Genomic DNA, 17,801 nt, shown 5'->3' with positions numbered 1-17,801 from the left:
ACTAACAGTGCTGAGTGAAAGACCCTGGCTTAAGGTCTTCAGGAATTCTGGGAGATCAGGTTAGGCTTGTGAGTTGAGGGTGGCCAGTTGGTTTTGGTAACCTCCTTTCTCTGGCCTTTCCTTTTCTTGTGTCTGCTCCTTCTGGCCCCTCCATCCCCTCAGCCCTCATTCTCCACCCCGCACATAACCCTGCTGCCTCCAGGGGTCTCTCCTATCACCCAGTCACTTGTGGCAATTGCATTTTACCAGCAAAGCACAGGAAGATGGTAATGCTTAAGTGAAGGGAACATTCCTAAGAACTTAGCATTGAAGGGCTTCAGAGAGAGAGGCTTTCATTGAAACCAAGGGTAGGCAAACTACAGCCAAATCCAGGCTTCAGACTGTTTTATATGGCCTGTGAGCTAAGAATGGTCTCTACATTTCTCTGCCTGTAAACAAACAAGGCAGTATGTGTGTTTGTGTGTGTGTTTGGGGTGGGGGGTGGGTATCACCAAGCCCCAACTAATTCATGGCTTCTCTTTGGCTCCTCCCCTGCACAGTGCCACCCTCCAAGCCAGACTGCAGCATCAAGGGGGAGACTGTGATTGGGAACAACATCCAGCTGACCTGTCAATCAAAGGAGGGCTCCCCAGCCCCTCAGTACAGCTGGAGAAGTTATGATGTCCTGCACCAGGAGCGTCGAGTCGCACCAGGTAACAGGGTCAGCGAGGAAGGCCAGCCCCCTGCCCCCCCACCCCCAAGGCTGCCCCTTTCCCTCCACCCTGCATTTGGCACTGCAATATCTTGGACCATCTCTCTAAGCAGCATTTTCTCTTAATAGCACCTACCTCATAGGTTTTTTTTTTTTTTTTAAGGATTTTCTTTTTAATTAATTAATTAATTTATTTTTGTCTGTATTGGGTCTTCGGTTCGTGCGAGGGCTTTCTCCAGTTGCGGCAAGCGGGGGCCACTCTTCATCGCGGTGCGGGGACCGCTCTTCATCGCGGTGCGCGGGCCTTTCTCCATCGCGGCCCCTCCCGTTGCGGGGCACAGGCTCCAGACGCGCAGGCTCAGCAATTGTGGCTCACGGGCCCAGCTGCTCCGCGGCATGTGGGATCTTCCCAGACCAGGGCTCGAACCCGTGTCCCCTGCATTAGCAGGCAGATTCTCAACCACTGTGCCACCAGGGAAGCCCTCATAGGTTGTTTTGAGAAATAATAACGTAGTAAATGTTAACTTGTTTTCTTTATTCCCCATAACTGAATTCTCTTGAGTAAGCAAGTATCAATAACCAGTCGGTGCAAAAGCATTGGGTGGGATTTTAGTTTTGATTATGATTATGTCCTAAAGTATACATTTAAGGCCTCAAGTCTAATTCTATGGCTCCACTTAAGGGTGGGGAATTTCCTATTCCCATCCCCTACCCAGGCAGGTCCATCTCAGACTCCCCTGGGGATCCCCATCCCCCAAACTCACCCCCATTTTATGGTCCCACCCAACTACAGGACCCGGTCTGCTGTAAGGGTCCCACATTGTCAGGGAAGGAAATGGTAGGTTCTGCTATGGTTGTCAGGAGACCGGTTTTGTACAGGGCAGCTTGGTATTTGACCTTTTGGTCAGGAAACAAACTGAAAAAAAAAAAAAAGAAAGGGAAAAAAAAAAAAGAGCTGTATAAACATCCCACTGTCATTACCTTGGAGCCAACTGATGTGGGAAAACCCCGGTGGAATCCCTGGGCCGCTGTGCTCACTGGCTGCCTGGCCAGCTGCACTCACCGCTGCTGAAGATCAAGGAAGACAAGGCCTGGAAGGTCGCATTGGATTAACTTCTGCGAGGACTTTCTGTCCAGTGTGGGTGGAAAGGAAGTGGGAGGTGGAGCTGTGGATGTAGACAACAGTTCTGAGGAGATGAGACAGGAGAGAGAGCCTTGCCGGGTGAATGCACAGACAGGGGCTCCGGTCAAACCAGGGTGAACTTCACCACTCTACTGTTCATTTGTTTGGGGGCAAAACAAGAACTTCTTAAAAGTAAAAAAGGCATTAGTAGAACCCACTCTATTCAATGTAAAGTAGAAGATGTATTGTGGATTTCAACAAGCTTCTGGTTTTGTTTACGTATTTCTGGTTGGCAAGTTTTATTGAATGTGTCAAAACCACGTGGCAGCTCTCCTCTGGCCTGTGAACAGCCCAGGGACTCCAGCAATGGTTGCAGAAGGTCAGCCATGGACACTGGTTGGTCTGACCTTCCAGCAAAGTGGGTACAGGTGGGCCCAAAGCTGAGGATTACAAGGTGGTAAATGCTGCAATAGTTTGTATCCAGTGGTGCTGGAACCCAGAGTATGCATAAAGGGGTCAAAGAAGGTTTCTTCAAGGTGGGGGCACTTGAGCTGGCAGGAAATCATGTTGGTTAGGAGCACAGCGTGGGCTTGAATCCTGGCTCTGCCACTTGTTAGCTGTGTGACCTTCGCAAGTTACTTAGCCTCTCTGTGCCTTCATTTATACATCTATAAAAGGGCATGAAAGTATTATTTACTTCATAGGGATGTTGTGAAGATTAAATGAAAGTACATATAAAGTACTGAGACCAGGGCCTGGTAGAATTATTAGCTGTCATCTGGGCTGGGTCCTCAAGGATGAGTAGGCCAAGGTTGGAGAACAGCAGAGGAACCACACATGCAGGAAGGATGGGAGGTACCGTCATAAGAAAAGCGGCGATGAGAGATCGTGCAGGGCTTGTGCATCAGGCTAGGGAGGTTGGCTTCTGCCCTGTAGGAAACGGGCACCCCACTCACAGCTCTCCTGCCTACATCAGGAAAGACTCCTCTGCTTGTTAGAAACCAAAGCTTAGTTTTTCAGTGATCCAAAAGAGGAGAAACCTGAGGGCATGAAAGGAGGTTAAAGGGAGATTCACTCATTTACTTTGGAAAAGATTTCTCTTGCCTCTAGATAAGATTTACTCAGAGTCAGAATTGGGACCTGGGAGTGACCCAGAAAAGCATGGCTAATGGTAATAACAACACAAGCTTGCATCTGGATGGTGCTGTGAGGTGGGAGTGGTTCTCAAAGCCTTTGGCTCCACCCTGCCTCACGGGGCCCTAGAGAGTCTATTGTGTCTTCTTCTTCTGTGGGTCAGTCCAAACCCCTTTCTGCCCTTTAAAACATTTTAAAAGTCCACAGTGGGCAATTTGGGGAGCAGAGTTCCTCAACCCTCCTACATCTAAAGACAGAATTCTCAACATTAGAGATTGCTTCCTTTGACTTGGATCAGTGGAGGCAAGCCAGCAGGAGAAAGAACAGGGAATCTGGAATCAGCAAACAAGGATTTGAGTCCTGAATTCTCCACTCCGTAGCTTAAGTCACTCACAACCTCTCTGACCCTTGATATCTTCATGTGAAAAACTGGGACTATCATTATACTGCCTTCCCGAAAGGCTACGAAAAGAGTAAGAGGAGATCACATATGTGATAGCTCTGAACTGTCCTCGTCAGCTGAGATTCATGTACTGAAGGAGTAGTAATCTGGATATCAAGGAAGGAGGGAGGGGGGCTGGAGCACTTTAGGGGAGGATGTTGTCAAGGGTGGGCATGGGCCCTGCTCCCAGCAGCCAGGGAAGATCTTGAAGGCAGCCCGAGCTTGTTGACAAAACATGGGATCAGGGGGTGGGGTGCGGGGCAGGAAAGTTAAATCTTGTCAATTTGACATCAGTGTCTCTGGCAGACCAGGGCTTCTCTGGAGGTAAACCTCTCCCCAGCTGGAGCAGAAGGAATGTGGGAGCCCTATTGTCCTGTGCATTTCCCTTCTTGACCACAAGGTGTCGCCACTGCAGCGGAAACATTCATTGTAGCCAGATTTCAGGAACTATTGGGTCCTTTCCAAAAAAGAAAAGGGGCTTGAGAGCTTCAGATCAGAATCAAAGCAGGTCTTGTGGCAATGTGTGTGCACTGGTTAATCCAAAAGTAGCTTCTAATGTCCATTGTTTGTTTTCAGAAACTGGGGCAGGATAGTGCTGACTCTGGCCTAGGATGCCACATGTTCCCACACCCTAAACAAGGCCAGGAGCTCCAAGCTGGGCTCTGATAATTGGGAAGGTCCTGGAGGAGTCTGAGGTCTTCTGCCTTCTATCTGTCTGCAATGTGCTGTGTACATTTAACACATAGACTGAGTTTCACGTGCTAAAATAGTGGGACTCTGATAAGAGCTATACACCCCTGAAACATGCCAGGGTCATAGATCATTTCCCAGCATGCTCTTGTGTTCCTTTAAGTTGCCTCTTAAAAATATAAAAATCCAATTGGTTTAGAAAATGAGACCATTAATATCGAAACCCCCTGTTGGAGATGCCCAGTGCTCATTAGCACATCAGAAGCTCTAACTCAATGATTTCTAAACTTGCTTTGGTCGTAGACCCCTTTCTCAGTAACATATATTAACATCACATGTAAGCAGTATTCCAGAAAATGCACCAAGGTATGGAATTGCAGGATAGAAGGGGTAGCATTTTATAGAAAATGAGTAGCCAGAGAATAGCATGCTGGGTTTCAAGGGAAGAATCTGAAGAAAGTGTATGTGAAAAAGATTGGAAGGAAATAACCTCAAATCAAAGTGCTGTTATTTACAGCTGGTGATATTACAGATGATTTTTATTTTATTCTCTGCTCTTCATAGAGGCTTTCCCTGACCCTTCAAGTGAGATTAAGATCAAATTGCACTTCCATTTTGAACTCTATAAAACACCCTGTAATCACCATTGTTTCATGTCTGTCTTCTCTTATATACTGGAAACGCCAAGAGGACAGGGACCCTCATCATCTTGTTTTGAGCTGATGTGATGAGCATATAAACATTGGACTGAATTGAAGTAATAGTTTTATGTCATAAATTCTTGTATAATATGTATATATTTTTGTAATGAGTGTAATGTAATACATGTATAAATTCTTGTAATGAGCATCCAGTACTTTTATAATTTTTTTCTTTCCTTTTTAAAAATTTTTATTTTATATTAGAGTATAGTTGATTTACAATGTTGTGTTAGTTGCAGGTGTACAGCAAAGTGATTCAGTTTTACATGTATATATAGCTATTCTTTTTTCAGATTCTTTTCCCATTTAGGTTATTATAGAATATTGAGTAGAGTTCCCTGTGCTATACAGTATGTCTTTGTTGATTATCTATTTTATATACAGTAGTGTGTATATGTCAATCCCAAACTCCCAATTTATCCCTCCCCCTGCCACCTTTCCCCTTTGGTAACCATAAGTGTTTCTAAGTCTGTGAGTCTGTTTCTGTTTTGTAAATAAGTTCATTTGTATCATTTTTTTAGATTCCACTTATAAGTGATATCACATACTATTTGTCTTTACCTGACTTACTTCACCTAGTATGATAATCTCTAGGTTCATCCATGTTACTACGAATGGCATTATTTCATTCTTTTTTTATGGCTGAGTAATATTCCATTGTATATATGTACTACATCTTCTTTATCCATTCATCTGTTGATGGACATTTAGGTTGCTTCCATGTCTTGGCTGTTGTAAATAGTGCTGCAATGGACACTGGGGTGCATGTATCTTTTCAAAGTATGGTTTTCTTCAGATACATGCCCAGGAGTGGGATTGCTGGATCATATGCTAGCTCTATGTTCAGTTTTTTAAGGAACCTCCATACTGTTCTCCCTAGTAGCTGTACCAATTTACATTCCCACAAACAGTGTAGGAGGGTTCCCTTTTCTCCACACCCTCTCCAGCATTTATTGTTTGTTGACTTTTTGATGCCAGCCATTCTGACTGGAGTGAGGTGATACCTCATTGTAGCTATGATTTGCATTTCTTTGATAATTAGTGACATGGAGCATCTTTTCATGTGCTTTTTGGACATCTGTATGTCTTCTTTGGAGAAATGTCTATTTAGATCTTCTGCCAGTTTTTTTGATTGGGTTGTTTGGTTTTTTACATAGAGCTGCATGAGCTGTTTGTATATTTTGGAGATTAATCCCATGTCAGTTGCTTCTTTTGCAAATATTTTCTCCCACTCTGTGGGTTGTCTCTTCATTTTGTTTATGGTTCCCTTTGCTGTGCAAAATCTTTTAAGTTTAATTAGGTCCCATTTATTTATTTTTGGTTTTATTTTCATTACTGTAGGAGGTGGATCCAAAAAGATATTTCTGTCAAACACAGTTCTGCCTATATTTTCCTCTAAGAGTTTTATAGTGTCTAGTCTTACATTGAGGTCTTTAATCCATTCTGAGTTTATTTTTGTGTATGGTGTTAGAGAATGTTATGATTTCATTCTTTTACATGTGGCTGTCCAGTTTTCCCAGAACCACTTATTGAAGAGATTGTCTTTTCTCCATTGTATATTCTTGCCTCCTTTGTCATAGATTAATTGACCATAGATGAGTGAGTTTATTTCTGGGCTTTGTGTCCTCTTCCATCGATCTAAAAGTCTGTCTTTGTGCCAGTACCATACTGTTTTGATTACTGTAGCTTTGTAGTCTAAAGTCAGGGAGCCTGATTCCTCCAGCTCTGTTTTTCATTCTGAGGATAGCTTTGGCTATTTGGGGTCTTTTGTGTTTTCATACAAACTTTAAGATTTTTTGTTCTAGATCTGCAAAAAATGCTATTGGTAATTTGATAGGCTTTGCATTGAATCTGTAGATTGCCTTGGGGAGTATAGTTATTTTGACAATATTGATTCTTCCAATCCAGGAACATGGTATATCTTTCCATCTGTTTGTGTCATCTTCAATTTTTTCATCAGTGTCTTATAGTTTTCATAATGCAGGTCTTTTGCCTCCTTAGGTAGGTTTATTCCTAGGTATTTTGTTCTTTTTGATGTAATGGTAAATGGGACTGTTCCTTAATTTCTCTTTTGGATCTTTCATTGTTAGTGTATAGGAATGCAAGAGATTTCTCTGTGTTAATTTTGTACCCTGCAACTTTACCAAATTCATTGATGAGCTCTAGTAATTTTCTGGTAGCATCTTTAGGATTTTCCATGTATAGTATCATGTCATCTGCAAACAGTGACAGTTTTACTTCTTCTTTTCCAATTTGGATTCCTTTTCTTCTCTGATTACCATGGCTTCCAAAACTATGTTGAATAAAAGTGGCAAGAGCAGACATCCTTGTCTTGTTCTTGATCGTAGAGGAAATGATTTCAGCTTTTCACCGTTGAGTATGATGTTAGCTGTGGGTTTATTATATATGGTCTTTATTATGTTGAGGTATGTTTCCTCTATGCCCACTTTCTGGAGAGTTTTTATCATAAATCGGTGTTGAATTTTGTCAAAAGCTTTTTCTGCATCTATTGGGATGATCATATAGTTTTTATTTTTCAGTTTGTCAATGTGGAGTATCACACTGACTGATTTGTGGATACTGAAAAATCCTTGCATCCCTGGGATAAATCCCACTTGATCATGGTGTATGATCCTTTTAATGTATTATTGGATTTGGCTTGCTAGTATTTTCTTGAGGATTTTTGCATCTATGATCATCAGTGATATTGGCCTGTAATTTTCTTTTTCTGTGGTATCTTTGACTGGTTTTGGTATCAGGGTGATGGTGGCCTCATAGAATGAGTTTGGGAATATTCCTTCCTCTGCCATTTTTTGGAAGAGTTTCAGAAGGATAGGTGTTAACTCTTCTCTAAATGTTTGATAGAATTCACCTGTGAAGCCCTCTGGTACTGGAATTTTGTTTGTTGAGAGTGTTTTAATCATAGTTTCAATTTCAGTCTTGTGATTGGTCTGTTTATATTTTCTATTTCTTCCTGGTTCAGTCTCGGGAGGTTGTGCTTTTCTAAGAATTTGTCCATTTCTTCCAGGTTGTCCATTTTATTGGCATATAGCTGCTTGTAGTAATCTCTCATGATCCTTTGTATTTCTGCAGTGTCAGTTGTTACTTCTCCTTTTTCATTTCTAATTTTATTGATTTGAGCCCTCTCCCTTTTTTTTCTTGATGAGTCTGGCTAAAGGTTTATCAATTTTGTTTATCTTTTCAAAGAACCAGCTTTTAGTTTCACTTTAGTTTCACTTTTCTATTGTTTTCTTCATCTGTATTTCATTTATTTCTGCTCTGATCTTTATGATTTCTTTCCTTCTACTAAGTTTAGGTTTTTTTCATTCTTCTTTCTCTAGTTGTTTTAGGTGTAAGGTTAGGTGGTTTATTTGAGATTTTTCTTGTTTCCTGAGGTAAGATTGTGTTGCTATAAACTTCTCTCTTAGAACTGCTTTTGCTGTGTCCCATAGGTTTTGAATCATCATGTTTTCATTTTCACTTGTCTCTAAGTATTTTTGATTTCCTCAGTGATCCATTGGCTGTTTAGTAGCATATTGTTTAGCCTCCATGTGTTTCTGTTTTTTACGGTTTTTTTTTTTGTAGTTGATTTCTAATCTCGTACTGTTGTGGTCAGAAAAGATGCTTGATATGATTTCAATTTTCTTAAATTTACCGAGGCTGTCTTTGTGGCCCAGCATGTGATCTATCCTGGAGAATGTTCCATGTGCACTTGAGAAGAATGTGTATTCTGTTGCTTTTGGATCAATGCTCTATAAATATCAATTAAGCCTATCTGGTCTAATGTGACATTTGAGGCCTGTGTTTCGTTATTGATTTTCTGTCTGGATGATCTGTCCATTGATGTAAGTGTGATGTTAAAGTCCCCTACTATTATTGTGTTACTGTTGATTTCTCCTTTTACGGCTGTTAACATTTGCCTTATGTATTGAGGTGCTCCTATGTTGGGTGGATATATATTTACAATTATTATAGCTTCTTCTTGGATTGATCCCTTGATCTTTATGTAGTGTCCTTCTTTGTCTCTTGTAACAGTCTTTATTTTAAAGTCTATGTTGTCTGATATGAGTATTGCTACTCCAGCTCTCTTTTGATTTCCATTTGCATGGAATATCTTTTTCCATCCCCTCACTTTCAGTCTGTATGTGTCTCTAGATATGAAGTGTGTCTCTTGTAGACAGCATATATACGGGTCTTGTTTTTGTATCCATTCAGCCAGTCTATGTCTTTTGCTTGGAGCATTTAATCCATTTATGTTTAAGGTATTTATCAATATGTATGTTCTCATTGCCATTTTGTTAATTGTTTTGTATTTGTTTTTGTAGGCCTTTTTTTCCCCCTTAGTCTTTTGTTCACTTCTCTTGTGATTTGATAACTCACTTTAGTGTTCTGTTTGGATTCCTATTTCTTTTTTGTGTGTGTATCTGTTGTAGATTTTCAGTTTGCGGTTATCAGGAGGTTTTTTTTTTTAAATGATTTTTTTTTTTTTTGATGTGGACCATTTCTAAAGCCTTCATTGAATATATCACAACACTGCATCTATTCTATGCCTTGGCCCTTTGGCCATGAGGCATGTCGGATCCCAGTTCTCCCACCAGGGACTGAACCCACACCCCCCACATTGGAAGGCAAAGTCCCAACCACTGGACCACCAGGGAAGTCCCTATCATGAGGTTTTGATATAGCAGACTATACATATACAAGATTGTTTTAAGTTGCTGGTCTTTTGATTTCAAATGCATTTCCAATATCCTGCATTAGTACTCTTCTCTTCTCATGATTAGTGGTTTTGATATCATATTTGTGTATGGATGATTTCCTACCTTTAATGTATGTTTACCTTTACTGGTGAGTTTTTCCATTTGTAATTTTCTTGTTTCTAGTTATGGTCTTTTCTTTTCTGCCCAGAGAAGTTCCTTTAGCTTTGTTGTAAACCTGGTTTGGTGATGCTGAATTCTCTTAGCTTTTGCTTGTCTGTAAGGCTTTTGATTTCTCCATCGAATCTGAACAAGAGCCTTGCTGGGTAGAGTATCCTTGTTTGTAGGTTTTCCCCTTTCATCACTTTAAATATATTATGCCACTCCCTTCTGGCCTGCGGAGTTTTGGCTGAAAAATCAGCTGAAAACCTTATGGAGATTCCCTTGTATGTTACCTGTTGCTCTTCCCTTGTTGCTTTTAATATTTTCTCTTTGTCTTTAATTTTTGTCAGTTTGATTAATATGTGTCTTGACATGTTCCTTCTTGGGTTTTGTCAGTCACTGTTAGACTGAGGAACAAGTCCTGAGAGCGGGTGAGGGGATTCAGAAGAGACGGGGTCAGGAGGGTGGTGTACAAGCACACACACACTTTATTTCCCATCAGAACTCTTTTTATAGATTGCAGGAGGCAATACATGTTTTTGTTAAAATCACAAGACAGAATCATCAGACAGTATTTCCTTAATGTTGAAGTTATAGTACAAAACATTCTGCGAACCAGAATATAAACATGCGTGAGAACAGACTGTGATTACCAAAATATGCCAAGGACAAACTATAGTTAGAGAAACCACAAGCAACCTCACGGTCCAAGACTCATATCTTCTCTAATAACTCTTTCGGGTCCTGTCAGGAATTAAGCAGGACTTTGCCATGCTTTAAGCTGCAAGGACTGTGTCAGCTTGCAGCTGGTTCCCGACAGGGTTTATCCTGTATGGGACTCTCTGCACTTCCTGGACTTGGTTGACTGTTTCCTTTCCCATTTTAGGGTAGTTTTCAGCTATTATCTCTTCAAATAGTTTTTATGGCCCTTTCTCTCTCTCTTCTCCTTCTGGGACCCCTCTAATGCAAATGTTGGTGTTTCTAATGTTGTCCCAGAGGTCTCTTAAACTGTCCTCATTTCTTCTCATTCTTTTTTCTTTATTCTGTTCCATGGCAGAGATTTCCACCATTCTGTCTTCCAGCTCACTTATCCATTCTTCTGCCTCAATTATTCTGTTATTAATTCCTTCTAGTGTATTTTTCATTTCAGTTATTGCATTATTCATGTCTGTTTGTTTGTTCTGTATATCTTCTAGCTCTTTGTTAATCATTTCTTGTATCTTCTTGGTCTGTACCTCCATTCTTTTTCTGAGATCTTGGATTGTCTTTACTCTCATTACTCTAAATTCTTCTTCAGGTAGACCTCCTATTTCTACTTTACTTAGTTGTTCTTCTGGGGTTTTATCTTGCTACTTCATCTGAAACATATTCCTTTGCCATTTCCATTCCCTAGGCTGCGTGGTTGTAGTTCCTTTTGCTTCCAGTGTCTGCCCTCTGGTGGGTGAGGATGTTCTAGAGGTTTGTGCAGGCTTCCTGGTGGGAGGGACTGGTTCCTGCCCACTGGTGAGTGGAACCGTGTCTTGTCCCTCTGGTGAGCAAGGCTGTGTCAAAGGGTGTGTTTAGAGGTTGCTGTGGGCTCAGGAAGATTTTAGGAAGCTTGTGTGCTGATGGGTGGGGCTGTGTGCCTGCCCTGTTGGTTGTTTGGTCTGAGACGTCCCAGCACTGGAGCCTACAGGCTGTTGGGTGGGGCTGGGTCTTGGTGACAAAATGGCGACCTCCAGGAGAGGTCATACCAATGAGTACTCCCCAGTACCTCTGCCACCAGTGCTTGTCCCCACAGTGAGCCATTTCCACTCCCTACTTTCCCAGGAGACACCCCCCGCCCCCCATCAAGACCAGCAGGTATGTCTGGTCCAGGCTCCTATGAAATCACTGCTTTTTCCCTGGGTCCCAGTTCACACGAGACCTGTGCACACCCTCCAAATGTGGCATTTCTATTTTCCCCAGTCCTATGGAGTTCCTGCAATCAAACCCCACTGGCCTTCAAAGCCAAGTGCTCTGGGGCCTCCTCCTCCTGATGCCAGACCCCCAGGCTGGGAAGCATGATGTGGGGCTCAGAACTCACTCCTGTGGGAGAACCTCATCTTGTTGTGGCTTCTTCTTTGTCTATGGTTGTAGAATATCTTTTTTGGTAAGTTCCAGTCTTTTTTGTTGATGGTTATTCAGCAGTTACTTGTGATTTCGGTGTTTTTGTGAGAGAAGTTGAGCTCAAGTCCTTCTACTCTCCCATCTTGTCTCCAACCAGAAGCCCAATTTCTTTCATACCATAGCTGTGGATATGTGGATAAGCACACCTTTGGGTGTGTCTTCTCAGACCAGTTCCCATAAAATGTGAGTCTGTACTTGGCACTTCCCCAGGCTCAGCAGTGTAAGATAGGTTTGTTGGTCGCCCCATCAAATATGGAATTTTGTTCACAAAGTTTCTTGGTTAGGGAGCCCTCATCCTGAAAATAAATGATGTGTTTCTGTACGATGCTAGCCTTTAAAATCACACAGCCTGTTCCTGCAGGTGGTGCTGCAGGACACCTGGATCCACGTCCTCCTCTGTGGTGTGCTTTTGGCGACCACAACAGGGCACTTACTCATAAACTGTGTTTCTTCTTCATCTATGATCTGGAAGGTTCTGGAATGCTCTTCTCCTTATCACCCTCTCTGTTCTTTTTTCTATAATTTTTTTTAACGTAAGTTGTCAACTTCTCCAGGGAGTTCTAGACCTAAAATGGAATTTTTGTTACTGTTTTGTCATTTCTTAATTTTGTGACCTTGGGCAAGTCACTTGACTTCTCTAAGCCTCCAGTTACCGCTATGATATTGGAGATAGAAATATTTGTTCCATCTACCATACAAGATTGTTGGAAGAATCAGAGGACATTGTATTTGAGGAAGCACATCCAGACAAGAAAAATCCACACCGAGATACAATCTTGCAACAGAGTGGAATTGGGCAGGGAAAGGATTGGACACCAGGCGAACTGGCAAGAGGTTAAGCTGGAGTGACTTCCAGGGCCAGATCTGTAATGTCACATCCATATTAAGAAGCCTGGACTTGTTATTGAAGATGATGGGCTGCCTCTGAAATGTCTGAAGAGGGCAGTGGCTGGATCCTATTTTCAGTTTAGAACATCTCCTCTGGATGAAGTGTAACCACCTGGTGATAGTGGGGTAGGCAGGCGCTGCAGCAAATTAGAGGACAAAGGTCTCTAACTCTTCTCTCCAAATAGCAGTTATGACAGAGCATCTTTGAGGACAGGACATAAAAATTTGTCTAAGCATAAAGCTCTCCATTTCAAGGTGAAGAAATCCATAGGATCATAGATTTAGCAGGAAGGTTTCTCATGAGGACATCTGGATCATTGCCTTGAATTCAGGAGAATCAGGTGCTTTCCCTCCCACTTCCAGATGAGGCAGCTATGGCTCACAGAAGTTAAATGGCTTACTTAAGTGGTGGAAGAGGAAGAGGAAGAGTCTAGACTGACAGCCTGCCTCCTCCCTGCCTCACCACACACACACACACACACACACACACACACACACACACACACCCATACAAATACCACATACACTCACACACACCACTCATGGCAGAGAAATCCAGAGGTCAGAGTTCTTGAAGTTCTAAAGCCTTCTTTCACATGAGTCCAAGCTAAGGAATTCTGTTTCTGAAGATTATAAAAGTGGTTATAATTATATGGTCTAATTAGAAGGCATTTCCACACAATGTATAATGTATATTATGTTTCCTGAAGACTTACTATACATCAGGCATTTGGTGGTGGGTTTGTATTTGTTAGTACTTCATTTTATGTTCACAACTACTCTGTGAGGCAGGCACTATTATTATTTTATTTATAAATAAAGAAACAGGTTCAATGAAGCTAAGTTCCTTGCCCAAAGTCACAAAGTTAATAAGTGGCAGAACCAGGCTTCAAACCCAGGGTGCCTGCCTGAATTCTAAGCACTTCAGAATTGTGCAGGCTGCCTGGTTTAATCTTCCTGCAGCCCTAGAGGTAGATATTTTCTCCATATTACAGATGAGGCTTGGACACGTTCAGTGGCGGTGCTTGTATCTGCCTAGGATTTCCCTAGCCGATTCGCTCTACTCTGGTGGCCCGTCTCCTCAGCCTGACTCTTCTTCCTTCCCAGTCACAGGACAGATCTTCTCTCTGAAGAACATCTCCACAGAAATGTCGGGTTACTACATCTGCACCTCCAGCAATGATGTAGGGACGGAGTCCTGCAACATCACTGTGGCTGTCAGACCTCGTAAGAGCAGTCTGGGGAGGAAGGGAGGACGAATGCCAGAGGTGACTGGCTGGTGGTCCAGAGTCAGCTGACAGGGACCAACATGGAGGTGAACTGGGCAGCCTCTTTGGGGTCTCCCATTGGCAGGGTGGCTGAGGTGACGGCCAGATGATCCTGTCCCAGGCTCCCCTCATCTGGAGGCCAGTCCAGTTCCCTAGGTTCTTTGGAAATAGTGCCTAAGACTGGCTTCTGGAGACCTGCTTAGTCCTGCCTGCCCTTAGGGTCGCTCAGGGGGCAAGGTGGAAGTGCCCAGACTGGGCTGCCACAGAGTCAGGACCCCATCCTTTTGGGTGGGATACCCTGACGCTCTTGGGGATGAACTAGAGTAGGAGCTGGCATGACTGACACCCGAGGACTTTTTTGGAGCCTGTTGGCTCCAAATCTGTTGGCCATCTGTCCTTGTCAACGCTTCCATCCTGAAGAGTGTCCCCCTTGTCTGGTCACATTCCCACGAGGCTGTGACTTTCAGGGAAGCTACCAGCAGCAGGCAGCGCGGCCACCTGGACTGGGAGGAGGACTGGGGCCGCTCAGAGCCGGGGAGGGACCACCTCCCGCCTCCCAGACGCCTGCTGCTGTGCTTCCTCATCCCCGGCGTGCTCACCACCCGGAGCCTCGGCTCGTGCTGGGGGCTCGCGCTGGGGACCGGGGTTGGGGCTCAGGACGTGCGGCTCTGTTTCTCGCAGCCTCCATGAATGTGGCCCTGTACGCGGGCATCGCGGGGGGCGTGGCCGCGGCACTCATCATCATCGGCATCATCGTCTACTGCTGCTGCTGCCGGGAGACCGGCAAGGCTGAGGACGCGGAGGTCACGCGGCCGTGAGTGTCGGGGGTGGGCAGCCTGTTGGCAAGGGTCTCGGCACATTGGGAAGATGCACCCAGCTCCTCACAGCCTCTTCCACTCATAACACCCCAGGGGGCAGCTGGGAACAGGAAGAAATAACTTTTATCAGCCCCATTTTATAGGTGAGGAAAGAGTAAGTGATTCACCCAAATCCTGAAGTGGCACTGCAGTCCGGAACTTGACTACAAGGCCCGTAGTTCTCCAGTCTCTGATCTCAGGGTGGGGCTTCCGGTGGGTGCCCAGGGCCGGGGTCGGGGGGTGCGGAGGCTCCGTAACGGGCCGCTCCCTGCTCCCCTCGCAGAGCCAGCCTGTTCCCATAAGGCCCTCAGCTCAAGTCCGTGCCTCCCTGCTTCCGCTCTGAGCCCAGTGTCCCTGTGCCGCTGGACGGGCGGGGATGGGGGATCTGATGGCTGTCGCATGGGGCGCACTAGGCCCAGCTCCCTCAGGTCTGAGTGAATGAGGGCAAACCCTTCCCCTCTGTGCTCACCGCCTGCAGGAATCGGGCAGGCTACCAGGAGCCGCCAGAGCAGCTGACAGAGCTTTCCAGAAGACAGGAAGAGGAGGGCGAGGATGACTACAGGAATGAAGACCAGAGGGACCCCAGCCGAGAGTCCCTTGACCAGGCTGGCCGATGACCAGGGCCTGCTGCTGGATGGGGTCAGGGGGAGCATTAGGGGGTCATCCCCCTGCCTCCATGCCTCCCCTCTCCTTTCCAAGCCCCACTTTCCTGACCCTCCGTCCCAGTCATTGATGGGATGCTTCTTCCCCCATGTTGGCTGCTGGAGGACTTGGCTTGGCCTGGACAAGATCTCACTTGTGACTGAGCTTGTCAAGGGCCCTCACCTTCAAAGCTGCCCTCGCACTGCTGTGCCCGGCCCAGGGCCCCACCCTCACCCTGGACCAGGCGGCAGGCTCCACCTCCCCAAGGTGCTCCTGCTGCATGGGGGTGACACCAGCCTCGGGAGAGCCGGAGTGGCCCTCTCCACCTGTGTGCCTAGCACCCAGGGCAACGACTCCTGGCAGAGGTTTTGTGCACAATACATTTTTGTTGAATGAATGAAAGAATAAATGAGTATGTAAAGGAGTCCCTTCATTCATGCAACTTTGGTGCTTTGGACCCACGTTGGCCTGGCCTCAAGCTCCCTTTCCAGCCGCATCTCCCGCAGCTTTCCTGAACTTTCCAGATGCTCCCTGCAAGGGCCACCCCAGCTCCCACTGCACACTCCCTCATGGGGCTTTGCTTTCTCTGTTTGGCTGGGAATGCCCACGCAGCTCCCATCTCTGCCTGTCAAATCCTACCTGTGCCTCCAGGCCCATCTCAGATCCCAGCGAATTCTAATCTCCCACACAGATGGGGACAGTCTTGTTACTCTGTCCCACGCCCATCACGGGCCACATGGCACAGTTGTCTGAGCATGTCTCTCCCCCTGTGTTACAGTGTGAGCTCCAGGGGGCAGGACATGGGCCTCACTCCCTCTGCTTTCCCCAGAGCCCTCGCAGCCGGCAGCCCTCCTAGCGGGTTCTCAATCCAGCTTAATTGGGGAAACTGCTTTGGCAGGTTGGGCCTTCCGCTCTCTGGTCTCCCTAATGGGATTGTGGACACAAAAGATGACTCCCACCCAAACCGACTTGCTAGTTTCATGATTTAAGTGGGAGATAATTTAAATGAACACACACCCATGTGAGCACACACACAGGAGCTACTTTGCAGCTGGTCCTGGATTCTCAGATCATAGTGATTCCTCTCAAGACCAGAGTAACTGACGTGTCCACCTCTGTTTCCTGATACCTAACCCCTGCCCTGACCTTGCCCGTTCCTGACTTGGCTGGGCTGCCGGCTCTGCTTTGCTGGCTGGGCTGTCCTGCTGCCCCTTCCACAGCCTCTCCTCTGTTGGTCGATTATTTCTTCTGCTCCTAAGAGCTCAGGCAGTGTCCTGGCTGCTTGGGTCTTGTGACCCAGTGGCCGGTCTCACCCAAATGCAACTTACTAGTAAGTAAACACTGTCATTTTTTCCTGGATGATTAGAAAAGCAATTCTGTAAATCTGTTGTCCATCTGTGATTTTTAAAAATATATTTTTTATATATTTTGTTAAATTCTTTGCTTCATAAAGAATGCCGTCAGTAATAATAAAATTGTCAGTGGAGATTCTTATTTCTTTTTTAAGGTGGGTTTTATTCATACCAAGGTAGAGCTTATGTCTCGTGGGCTTATGTCAACCAACTGTGGGCCTCTTGGGCTTCCTAGGAGAGGTGAGGTGAGGTGACAGAGCCGAGCGAGAGGAATAGAGGGTCAGATCCTGTGGGTCCCGTCGACTGTGGCCACTGTAGGGTCAGGCAGTGTTGCTAGTAGTTGCTGGGGACGGGACAGAGCCTGTCTGTTTGTGGAAGAACATGCCAAGTGCCTGCAGTGTCAGGAAGAGCATGCGGGCCTGGGAGTCAGTGCATATGCTTCAAGGAAGATGGTGGGGAGGCCCCTGCCAGTTATACCCCAAATAGCGCCCCTCCTGAGAGAGAGGAGGAAGCAGCGCCACCTCCACCCCGCTCCAGCTGTCAGGGACCTGGTGACTCCTCCCCAAGCAGCTTGGCCCACAGTCGGCGCTCAGCTCTGCCACCCTCTCCTGCCATATGTTCAAGGTCTTCTCCTCCATGTTCTTCCCGCGGTGCCCTATGCTCCCCCCATCCCAGCATCTGTCCCACGGTACTGTCATAACCACAGTCTGTGTTTGCCTAAGCCTGTGAGATTCATGAGAATAGGAACTGAATCTTACTCATGGCCTGGCACGTGTTGACACAAAACTTGATACCTGTTTTTTGAGTGAATAAAGTTTTGTGTCACTGTATCCTGCCCAAGGCCATCTCCTAGTCCTCTAGATACTTTGGGTGCCTTCCAGCCCTCCTGGTGCAAGGTTCTACACACATATTCTTGAGGTAGCTGTGGAAGGGAGGCACCCACCTCCCCCCATCCTGGCCTGGCTCACCTCTCTGCCTCTGGAAGGGCTCTGAAGGTTCACCCACC

The 17,801-nt window shown here is 45.3% G+C and overlaps 1 protein-coding gene across 1 annotated transcript in view; it reads left to right on the top strand.

Moving 5' to 3' along the window:
- Window positions 1-16,887, top strand: part of GPA33 (glycoprotein A33) — a 32,593-nt gene extending 15,706 nt beyond the window's left edge. Inside the window, exons 4-7 of the mRNA XM_057557328.1 lie at window positions 540-692; window positions 13,784-13,903; window positions 14,626-14,758; window positions 15,280-16,887. Of these exons, the coding sequence (XP_057413311.1) occupies window positions 540-692; window positions 13,784-13,903; window positions 14,626-14,758; window positions 15,280-15,418 (545 nt within the window). The 3' untranslated portion in view covers window positions 15,419-16,887. The remainder of the gene's footprint in view (window positions 1-539; window positions 693-13,783; window positions 13,904-14,625; window positions 14,759-15,279) is intronic.
- The last annotated feature ends 914 nt before the right edge of the window (window positions 16,888-17,801 follow it).

The sequence above is a fragment of the Balaenoptera acutorostrata genome, chromosome 1 (genome assembly GCF_949987535.1).
Source record: "Balaenoptera acutorostrata chromosome 1, mBalAcu1.1, whole genome shotgun sequence".
NCBI lineage: Eukaryota > Metazoa > Chordata > Mammalia > Artiodactyla > Balaenopteridae > Balaenoptera > Balaenoptera acutorostrata.
This window is presented reverse-complemented; position numbering and strand designations above follow the sequence as displayed.